At 32.4% G+C, this 12,507-nt stretch overlaps 1 protein-coding gene across 18 annotated transcripts in view; it reads right to left on the bottom strand.

The window, feature by feature from the left end:
• The window catches only part of LOC121408832 (rho GTPase-activating protein 26-like), an 89,370-nt gene that overhangs the window by 5,982 nt on the left and 70,881 nt on the right, over positions 1–12,507 (bottom strand). For 3 of the 18 annotated variants that reach the window (XM_041600607.1, XM_041600600.1, XM_041600493.1), the window contains exons 24-28: positions 11,366–11,419; positions 8,871–8,954; positions 4,725–4,767; positions 3,143–3,211; positions 631–702 (exon numbers count right to left, since the gene is read on the bottom strand). In XM_041600607.1, coding sequence (XP_041456541.1) covers positions 631–702; positions 3,143–3,211; positions 4,725–4,767; positions 8,871–8,954; positions 11,366–11,419 — 322 coding nt within the window. The remainder of the gene's footprint in view (positions 1–630; positions 703–3,142; positions 3,212–4,724; positions 4,768–8,870; positions 8,955–11,365; positions 11,420–12,507) is intronic. The other 15 variants (XM_041600616.1, XM_041600566.1, XM_041600534.1 and 12 more) reach the window with 9 other exon arrangements.

Genomic DNA, 12,507 nt, shown 5'->3' on the forward strand with positions numbered 1-12,507 from the left:
CTGTGTTGGGAGTGGTCAGAAAACAGGTGGATTTTTTTTATATAAAGCTGTTCGTATGTTACTCAAAACTTAACATGCAATGGTGACAATAACTCAGGATCTAAATCAACACCAATGATAATCGGAGGTATACACATATATCATCTAAAAAAAACACAGTCAAAATCATTTGTTACTTTCAAACAGCTTTGTTGAATACCCATCAGGGCTCATAGGTCAGCATGAAACTGTTAGTGGTCAAATTCTCCTTGTTTCAAACTATATTAACAGTTGAATTCATGTGATATTATGAGTGGAATAGGAAGATTTCAGGCATTGTTTCATGAAAGTTGCCACCACTGATTAGTCATCTCTCTCTTTGACAGTCATGACAGTTACCATAGCAACACTCAGAGACCACTTCCTCTCAGTAAATCAAATCAAGAATGTTACTGAAATGGTCCCAGCAACTCGACAGTGGGGAAACTTCAATAAAACAAAGCACAAGCATTTTTTTCTCCTTTCGATCAAGGGGAATGTTAGATATATTTAAGAAATCATTTTGTATTTCTTTTCTGTACCAGACTGTTCTATGAGCAATGGCCCCCTCCCTTATGGCATCATGCATGAGGAGAATAATTCAATACTAACTTCTTTCCAACTGAGTCGTATATAGATTGATCACCGGGGGTTCCCTTGGATGACGATGGTTCAGTGCTACGTCTGTTAGAGGGCGCCATGTGATAAGCACAGCAAAAAAACAACAACAAAATCAAAGGTGACATGGTGAGTTTTACTGGTTAGTCTTACACCAAAAAAAAAGCAAATGAAACTAAATCTGCTCCAAATATAGCATTTTTAGGTGTGTTTGGATGAAGGGAAATCAATGTAATTATTTGTGTAAGCTGATTATAAGAGAGCAGCTATAGCTCATCTATGCAATGACTAAACAATGACAATTAAGGGAACAGTTTAATAAAAGACTTTCAACTATAGCAACTACCATTGTAACAAGCCTCAGAAGTCAATAACCATCAAGGTTACCATGGTAATTACTATAATGGCAAAGTTACAATAGTTGCTAGTCTTTATGAAAATGACTCCATTCTTCAAAACTGTTTGCATGATAGGGTGCTTACTATTCTAATGAATTCAACAGAATCTTCTTTTCAATGTATTGGTTATGATGTTAGGCAAGCTCTAGATTTTTCAGAAGGTATTTGTTCTGAATACTTTAGTAAACTGATAAACCATATAAAACAGGAAAGAAAAATGATAATACTAATAAAGGATTAACTCAAAATTCCAATGAGAAAATAAAATTCCCATCTCTACAAAGAAAGAAAATATGGACTCAATATGCTGAAAGAAATAACAGAAAAACTATTATATTGTTCATAAGAATAAAACCAAATATTGCATATCTTTTTAGTATTATTTTGATAAAAATAATAAAGAATATAGATTTTGATAAAAATAATAAAGAATATAGATTAAACAATGGGGGAAATCCTTAATTTTAAATTTCTTTAGCAGGCATATCTAAATAAATTACAAGCAAGTACAGTAACAAGTTATATAATTTGGATTAGTATTAGTTGTGATTTGATTGGCGAACAATGCAAAAGTATATAATCCATACTGCAAGTATAGTGTTAGAAAAAAGGCGACTTAGATATTATACAAGAACACAACAAAATAGAGACAGGATGAAGAAAATACATTTCTGCCTGAAAACAAACAATATGAAAACTGAAGGAAAATAAACTTGAACAATTGAACATTGTTTTCTGTGATGTGATAATCATAAGCAATTTTATTCAAACAACATAAAACAAACTGAATTCATAACTATTAAATTACTAATAACATAGTCAGAGCAAAACCTATTTCATAAAACGATGAAGGAATCTATCAAGCCCAGCGCACACTTTGCGATCCGACTACAACCCAACTATTAAACAAATTTTACTTTGCCTTCGATGTGAAAGAACAAAACAGCAAAATTATATCATTTAAAGATCATGAAGTTCAAATCAGCTCCAAGTTTCAGCCGATAGCAATATTCTTTACATTACTTTGAATGGAATCGATTTTTGCTTTATTGCTGCAGGAAAGCCTAAAATTTTGAGTTCAATACACCACTATTCAGAACTTTGATTAAGTTTTAACAGGTTGGAATTATTTCCTTTTTTCCAATAATGGATAATGAATGGATCATGTGGTGTGTGCCAGGCTTTACATTTACCAGTTTATAACAGATAAAGCTAACCATTGATCTTCTAATAACATAAATAACAGTACATGAATAAGACTGCTGACATTGTTAGTGTAGATCGTACTTTGAGGTACAAATGTTTTGGCTTGTATACTGACGAAATGTATTGGCAAGCGTTTTTCCAGCATCATTCACGACAGAGGTGGATATTTTGTGAGTCAATCTCCTATCCTGAACATATGCCTTGAATTGTTTGATATTATCCTTTTACCTTATCACAAGCGAACATAAATCATCAACATCTCCAGGAAATAGTTTTGTTCTGGAATATTAGTATTGCTGCGATAATATTGTTTTGACATAGTATATTAGTGTGAATTCCTTTCCCATTCATATAATCTCACATGTTGAGAAGTTAAATCAATCCATGGCAATTGAAGGTGTCAATATGACTCTCCTCAATGCCTCTCTCATTGGTTCTTGATTTTTTGTGCCCTTTCTTTTTTTTCTAATTTGTGCTGTAATTTAGAAATCTACCCTCTGGAAAGGTGGCCTTGCCCTGAAAATATTGAAATTTAGGGCCTGCATGATGACCCAAAACTAGCAAAATAAAACTAATCAGTTTCATCTCATGAAGGGGAAAAAAAATGATTACCCACGACCTATTGTTGGTTTCAATGGTGTCATTTTAATTTCAGGTTGTTCATGAAAGGGTATTGTTAGATTAATGGATTAGATATGCATTTAGAGATGAGAAAAAAAATTATATCACGCAAATTCTTTTTTTTTGTTAAAGGTATATTATCGTGCATAATTCATAGTAGTTAACTACATGTATGGTTGATGTACATGTAGGCATGGTACATGAAAACGTTGTAAAACCAAACATGCAAACATAATGTTAGTTGGGGTTATCTTGCTAACGAGCAAGGTGGATTAACGTACTGTGATGATGATGATGCGCTTGAACTAGATGATGAACTCTTAGATCTTATTGGTCCTTCATGATTGTCCCTGTATGGGATTAACCAATAGCAGATGAGCTTATAGAGAGAGCAGCTTTGCTTGATGCTGGTTAGGCATAAAGCATGTGTGATTATAGAGCAGTAGTATAATAGCAGTTGGAGTGAAATGAAGGCATTTTGCACCACCAAAATAAACAGTGTCATGTTCTTAATCAATGTGAAGTGTAAAAATAAATTTACAAAATGTCATTCATTACTAGATAACCGACAGTTAATATTTGACTTTTTGCTTAATTGACACGAGCAGTTGCTTAATTATCTTATTACAAGACTAGATTAACACGAATGTGTAATGGTATACTATTGCAAAGGAGATTAACAGATCATTACTTCAACCATTGTTCAAATAACACTAACTAATCCTCTCAAACAATAAAGACGTACAATTTATTTGATTGACTGACAGTCTATTTGGGAGGAATATGACCGGATGGATGGAAGCATTTCATAAAACAAAAGAGTCAGTCATTTTCACTGATTTTTAAGATACTGGGAATCCTTGCATCTGATTGGCTGAAAGTATATTAGTCAGTAAAAATTACTGACATAATGTTTATGAAACCCTCCCCAGATCGATGCAGAAATGGACTATGTTGAAGACAACCCTACCAATTCTAGAACACCAATCTCATCTAATTACAATCTATCAGTATCATCAGAGATATCGTTTAACTACTATGCTTCCAAACAAAAAAAAATTCTTTAATATCTCAGAAAACACATCCTTATTCATAACATTATTAGATAAATACAGTATGATGCATACTTGACTTATGCAAGGAATCTACTCCTTTAAGGACGTGCCTGAGGACCAAGCTTGAATGAAGTTGAAATCTACCTCTCTCCTTCACAATTTCAATTCAACTTTCTGTTCCAGCCCATATCAAAAGAAAGCCAACTGGCTGGTGGTTGTTAACACAGTGAGTGAATAAGCTTAAAGTTTCAAACTACGAGTCTTTAAGTTCCTTTTCACAACGGCAAAAACTATGAATATTTGTGAAACAAGAAGCTCATACTATGTGAAGAGACTTGCTTTAGTTGTGTCTTTACATACTGCCCTGTATCATGTGCAGGCGCAGATCCTAAATTGAAATTTTACAGAGTGCTACAGGATCCAGGATTTTTAAAGAGGGGTAGCACATTTTACCCATTGGAAAATTGACAAGCCCCCCCCCCCCCCCCACCAAAAGGGTTTTACCTACAATGAAGGTCAATAATTTGTCCACAAAAAATAAACAAGGGAAAAAAAAGCTTTTAATCTATATCTAAGGTCAATAATATACCCGCAAAAAATTAACAAGGAAAAAAAACATTAAAAAAAGGCTTTCTTCTATATTTACGGTCAAATCATCTCTTTTTTTTTCTTTTTTCAAATCCACACAGCTCCCCCCCCTAGATCCATGCCTGATGTGCACTTGGAGCAACAAGATGTAGACCCTGTAACAAAAGTTATCATGCAGGAGTGATTATCATGATAGGCATGGTTACATTGGTCTACTTACACTTCATCTGCTCTCGCTAACGGTGGTCTTGATATAGGTGCCCCTGAAAGGCAAAGAATACATAAGGTTAATCATCAGTGACATCACACATCCTTGTCAAATTGCCAATGGGAGGATCTCCATAGCATTAGTGATTGCAATATTCAAATGCTCATAACTTTCTCAATATTTGTCCGATTTTTCTCAAACTTTCTTTATTCTTATTCTTTGATTTTTCTCTTTCTACACAAGCCTATTTGTTCCAAAGGTTTCATTCCCCTTTAATCAATGGAGTATGGTCTCATTTGCGTACCTGTGAAATACGGCTATCAAATTGATGTATAAAATCTCACATTATAATATTCAATGAATATCAATAATTGCAGAGGATTGATTTTTGTAGTGAAACATGAATTAACAAGTTCATGAGAACTTTGCAATTTTGACAAGATTGATACTTCTAAATGTAGGTTTCAATGTAAAAATATTACAGGAGACACATCGTACACTCATTCACTATCACTCAGTACCAAAATAATATTATTTAATAACTTCCTGTTACAATTTCGATGTAATCAAAGTTATTCTATTTAGAAGATATTTGATTTAGTTTCATTGGTTTTTAAATCAAATTCCATGTAATGTTTTAAAGGTAGATATCAGCTTATATCTTTAAAGGTGATTATTATTTTTAGTTGTGCTTTACATTACAATGAATACACATTCATTAAGATGTAGTGTGATATATTCAAAGTTATTTTCAGAATCAACAAAGGAATTGAAAGATGAAATAAGAAAGAAAGGACATCTAAGTGCTAAGTGAGGGTGTGTATAATATACAACTGGAACATAAAGCATTGGTATGTAGACTTTACGAATATATACCCGCTCACCATGTGTGTGAGATAATATTCCAATGGACACTAATAAGCATGCATACATATTAAACAAAAAATTTTTTTGTTTAATTGGCAGCATATATACAAATTTTCCTGAATATACCAAACAAACATATACAGAAATAATATCTAAAAGTATGCACTGATGATCCTGATAACAGATGGAATTATTGAAGAACATATTTTAATGATTTTACAAATAACTTCACAAGTAGACAAATACAAATTCACTTTGAGAGAAGAAAGATCAATTGAGAGATGACAAATATTGTAGGGATGTTACAAGAAATGTATAATTGCAATCAATTACAAACATCAATTGCAAAATAAATTAAAATTGATCAATTTAACTATGGTAAGTTATTTACTGCTTTCTGTTCCAAGAAGTTGACATGCAATCAATTATAATCTTGCATTCAATTGCAAGATTTATGATTGATTTGGATTTTAAAGCTAACTTGCAATTGACTGCACATTTCTTGCAAAACCCCTTTACAGATGTACATAAATTGATGGTATATATTTCAGGACAATGTATCATGAAATGTAAAGCTCCAACATTTAGCGAGCATAACACTGAAAGATAAAAGCACACAAAATACAACATTACAGAAAATCAATGACACAGTGACATAAAGAAATATCAAAAGATTTCAAATGAATAGCATTAACAAGAGTTTAACAGCTCCATGAAGGACTAAAATGATAGGGTATTCAGGTCACAATCTCTAAGATTTACAATCCTGTAGACATCCTTTACAAATCAAATAAGAATATCTATCCAATGAATTTGCTTGAGTTTTAATACATTGTAGAGTATAGGCCTGATCTCATAAAAAGCTTTAGGGTAGCAGAGGTGCATAGCATTCAAACCCCATTAGGATCCACAACTCCAGGGGAGCGTTTCATGAAAGGACTTGTCGGACGTTTTATCCGACAAGTCGTTTTATTTGACAGTAACTATAGTAACAGTGTTTCTCAACCAATCAGAAACCAGGAAAGTTGTCAGATCTGACAACTTGTCGGACAAAAATATTGATGAAACGCCCCCCTGATGTGACAAGATTTCTACACTTTTTAACTTCAGACTTAATTCAAATTCATTTCCATTTCCCTCCAAAAAAAAACCTTTTATATTTGTTTGTGGTTGTGTGACAAAGATCTTTTTTCACACGCAGCAACCGAATGAAATATCCTAAATTTCTACCTTATGTCCATTTCTCCTACTATGTACAACAGCAAATAACTGTGTAGAAAACATCTTGGTTTCAGTGCTCAAAAATTCTTTCAAACTAGGATACAAAGACACCAATTAATTTATTGTATGAGAAGCAAAACTATATTTAATTTCACATGTGAAAATGTGTCTCAACCAGAGGGGGAAAAAGACTTGACATTTCATACCATGCCTTCAACAGTCAAACAGGACTGTTTTATCTGTGCTTCATCTCAATGTGAATGGTTTGAGGTTAAAATCTCAATTTATTAGTATAGACCAGTTCGTAGTTCCTTTCTGCGCATGATCAAAAGATTCTATGCATGATCAGAAGATGGTCATTTGTACTAAAGTGACATGGTGCTTTAAAATCTAATGAGATAAGCACCAACTTTGATGTCTTGATTATTCATATATTCTTTTGAATTGTCGTTTTCATTTACATCCACAAAAAACAACAATGCTTCCACGAACGACTGGTATTTCAGTTTGTCGTACATTGTGCAACATGCTAAGATATGCATTCAAAATAGGAATGCAACAAATACCTTCATTAAGTGTTCATTGGTGTGCTATTCTAGTCACCTGGTCTATTCAATTTCTTCATCCTGCTATGTAAGGCAAGCTTACGTAATATCTTGCTTTGAAATGTGCCTATCATGATGAAAGAAATGAAAGGTCATTTGACCAAAATTGCCCATGAAGTAACTACGAACTGGTCTATTTTCATCACCATTTCATCTACGCAGGCTTTCTCTGAGGCAGTCACACCAACCTAACCGACCAAAACTCAATGGGACTGTATATCATTGAAAGAGCTTTCACTGAGCGTCGCTGAGTACACCTGATGAAATTTCCCCAGTATCGCCAAGCTAGTTAAACACCCTTCATCAAAATGCAGGAAAACATACTAGGTCTTTGACAGAAGTAAAAAAAAAAAAAAACGAGAGAGAGGGGGGTGAAATAGTACATGAATTTGTCTGTATTTGAATATTTGTTGGTTTGTGAGCTTTATCAAGATGGAGGATACAATGTCAGACTAAAATAAGACATCAAACAAAATGGATCAGTGGTGTGTATCTGTGACAAGGCCAACAGACTTCCAGAGAGGAACACAACCTAAGTTAATTCTTTAAAAAGACAAAATAAGGGGAAAATGGCTATATTTAAGGAAAAGGTAATAGCAGAAACACAGGGAAAATAATAATTTAAAAAATCTCATATTGATCACAAAAATCATCATTTGAATGTATTTCCTGATTCAATGAATTATTTTTGTAAAATCCTTTCAAACATAAAACTTACTTCAAACAGAAAATAATCACAACTAATATGAATATGATATTGGATATAACATCATTTTGGTGTGGGAGTGAAGGAGAAATGGTGAAAAAAAGAGGATGTATAAATCAATATATCACACAGCACAAGACAAACATCACTTTGCTTGAGAAAGTCCACAGGAGTTGACAAAAGCTTGCCCCCAAACTATAGATTGGTAGCAGCTGAAATAATTCACATGTAATCTGTTTGAATTTGTTTGGTGAATGTATAAAACAATATTTCTCCCATTTTTTGTAAGATTGTAGTCTATTTTCTAGCAGATACAGTTGTCACAAACATAAGAACCTGTACTACTAGGAAAATAAACTAAGATGTCCATAGTGTGTATGTGTACATATGTATCACAATGAGCTAACACAGAATCAACAGAAAATATGCATATAGCAGGAACAAAAAAAAAAAAGTACAGTGAACTGAAATGTCCGGGAATGTCTTCTATGGCCTAAAGGCCTTCTTCAATCACATTTTGCATGATGCCCACAACTTCACATACAATATCATCTTGTTAAAGTGAACAGGTTGAAAAGAAAAGCTGTGTGCATGGCATGCAAAATCAAGACACAAGAAGAAAACCAAGTTCCAATATATACAAATGTTCATCAAACAAGGTGTATACATAATGACAAGATATCAAGGAAAATAATCTATATCTAGGTGGAGCCGGTGATATACATAGCAAGGAGACGGGCGTGTCGTCTCCATGGTTACCTGTTCTTGGGAGGTCAGAGGGTGATCGGAAGGTTCTTAGGGGGCTAGGCCGGTCCTCTTCCAAACTTTGGGGAGGGCTTTTGCCTGATTCATCATCAGAAGTGTTATAAGATTAAGTTTGGGAAAAAAAAACATTTGAATAAAGCAGGATGAACTAAATAAATTCCTAATAACCCATCAAGCATAGACGCCCGAAGTCTTGAAAGCTCTAATATCATTCAACAAATCTAGAATGTCATCTGAATCGTTTACATTTTCAAATGTTTAACAATAAAAAAATCCAATTAGCCACTTATCATGTTCTTACATGTAGCATGGATCATCGATCGCAATCAAGTTTGATGGACATGGAGTAACATTTATGAGAAACATGTATGTCATCTTTTTAAAATGAATCCCCAATAGACAGATAGGCATCAACAAATAATTTTTTTGATAAGTTCCCAATCTATGATCAAATTAATGGGCAGTATCATCATGTTATCGCTGTCCTATCCATATGTGAAATTTTATTGCAGAAGTTTGACGGTTCAATAAAATCTACATGTACATATATTGATCAAAAAGTTTATTTTCAACGTTTATGTTCTGTGTTCCTAAGTAAAGGCAATTATATCTGACAGAAAATTAAACATTTATATTTCCGCATACTTATTTATGTAATGGTTAATAAAATATATTTTGACAATATATTTAATAGCTTCAGCCAAAATATTTACTTTACTATCCATCATACTAAAAAATAAAAGAAATTCAAGAACAAATTCTACAATTTTACAAGAAAAAAAAACTATCACATAACTGCTGTGTATGTCATAAAAAGAAGCAAAAATATATTGCTACAAAACATACTAATATTACTTTTAACTATCAACTAATACAAAGTCCAAACAACTAAGCGTGATGTGTACATAATTCACTCAAAAAAATAAAAAGAGGAATTTAACAAACCAAAATTACACAAATAAAGTAACACTAACTACCTTTAGATAATTTTCTCTTATCAATTGATTTGTATGATACACTTTCACATTTTTTTGTAGATGTATAGTGGTAAGTGTAGTAAATTTTCTTTGAATAAAATTAGTGAACAAGTTGAAAATATACTTTTTATTTCATGTGACTAAAGATATGAAAATTCTGAGAGCCTTGGAAAGTACTTTTGATATAAAAATTTTCAGCAACATTTAATCCATTCTAGCTATTTTTGATATGTCATATTGTCCTTGCAATCTTTTTCAGAAGAAAAATTGATATTAAATACATTTTAATCACTCGAATTTATAGTTTTTCTTTTTCTCTCCCATTTCATATAGTGTTTAAGGTAGCTATAGGATTAATACACACAAAATTCCACTTTTTTTTAGAATGAAAGTTATAATCCATTACATTTAGCAATGATGAAAATAAAACTGATAGTTTCTTTGCTTTGTTTTACTTTTCTCCTCTTATATTCATTGTTTTATTTACAATTCTGCTTTGTGTTCAAGGTAATTCCTGGACTAATATACAAAGATGACACTAGAAATACTAAAAAAAAAAGAATGAAATAAAATTAACATTTTAGGAGGACACACACAAAAAATCAATTTAAAAATAAGTTATAGCATAAGAGCTAAAAACAAAGAACATGAGAGCTAAAAACAAATGTGAAAACCTAAACAAGGTATGACTGGTGATCTTATCATTTAAAAGAAAGGAGGCTTGCCATTGAGGAATTACAGGGTATGTAAAATATAAAGTCAAGATGGAGTATTCATATTTTTTGTTTGATTCTGCTGATTTAGTAATGATTGACAAGTTATCAACTTGAAGCAGTCTCTTACTCTTACATATTGATGAGAAATGATGATATTCTGTGTGAAATGAATTTCATCTCAGCTGTATATCAATTTTCCTTTTCCTCATATACTTGATAAAAACTAACTATAAAGGTCCCGTGGATAGGACGATAATCAATCTGTCTTCTGCTTTCTTCCCAACAGGCTCTCTTAGCAGTCAGGTAAACTACTAACTCAAAGGAAAATAAACTGTTGAAAAAATATCTGAATAAACTCAGAAAAGAAGTATGATGATGAATTGACATCTGTTTTGTAATGTGTTGTTTACAGAACATTGGTGGAAACTGAACAACAGTTTGTGATGTGATTCATCTAATATCATTGAATTTATTTTGTCATATTTGAAGTGCTCAAGAAACAGCCCAATCCCACCCCTAGTATACATCTGCTTTGATGGAAGCACTAAACAGACACAGGAGAAAATAAATTCAGATGAAAAAATATAGGAAATAAAAAACATAGATTTGCTAGGGAAGAGTAAAACAAAGAAAATAGAGCACATGACTTATAATCAAATCATAAAATAAAAATAAACCAGACTAAATCCAATGCTAGCAGATAGACAGAGGGAGAAAAGCATTGTACATCCATATCTTTTAGAAGGAAGCATATATATACATGCAGTTTTGTACAACATCAAACAGTGAGATTTACCATGGTATGTGTGATACTTAGGATATTTCCTCATTTGTATTGATCTCCAAAATACTTTAAGAGATGGTGGGGAGAAGATGATGCAATGTTAGTATGGATCAGACAAACTTTTATCATTTAGTACATTCAAAAGTTACGTGATGAGAATTAATATTTTAAATAGGAATGGGGTTTGATAGGTGATTCATCTTATTATGAGCAGACACTTAGTTGCTAGGGGATGATTGACATTCTATTTGGTTGATGATCATGGTGATTAGACATAAAAAAATTTACGATTACATGATTTAATGACTGGGGATGATAAAGATGAATGTCAATGATCTTGAAGATGATGTTAATGATGATGATGATGAATGATATAATGATAACAATAGTGGTGCTGGTGTTGATGATGATGATGGTGAAGATGATGATGATGATGATGATAATGATGATGACAACGATGATGATGATGATGATGATGAAGATGATGATGATAATGATGATGATGATAATGATGATGGTGATGATGATGATGATGGTGATGATGATGATGAAGATGATGATGATGATGATAAGTTTCTATTCTAAAAAAATCTTAAATCAAGAAGAATCATCAAATTTATTATTTTCTTTAGTCATAGATATTAAAGATAAAATATTGTAAAGTAATACAGAATTCAATCAGATGAAAGGACAGGTGTGATAAGGATGAAGGTCAACAGAAGATATTCAGATCGATGGAAAAATATGATGTCGATGATGATGAGGGGTTATACATGATAGTCAAAGGGAATGAAATGAAAGAGATAATGGCAAGAAAAGGTGAATCGTACTGGGTGTTGCAAGTAACTATTTCCAATGAGCTGCAAAATTCAGTTGCAAATTTACAAGTGAGAGACCAATTGCAACTAAAGCAATAAAAAGTAAAGTTTTTGATTAAGAAGCACACCAGTATTCAGTTGCAAATTTGCAATTAACTGCAAAAACTTATGATTGATTTAGAGACCTAAAATTGATTTGCAATTGATAGGAAATTTCTTGCAACATCCTAATAAAATGACCAAACAAAGTCAGGGCATGAGTTATTAATGTTATGGTAATGACAATAATTAGATATAGAGATGCTTACAGAAAAGAATAAGGGGAAATAACATGAA

The sequence above is a fragment of the Lytechinus variegatus genome, chromosome 1 (assembly GCF_018143015.1).
Source record: "Lytechinus variegatus isolate NC3 chromosome 1, Lvar_3.0, whole genome shotgun sequence".
NCBI lineage: Eukaryota > Metazoa > Echinodermata > Echinoidea > Temnopleuroida > Toxopneustidae > Lytechinus > Lytechinus variegatus.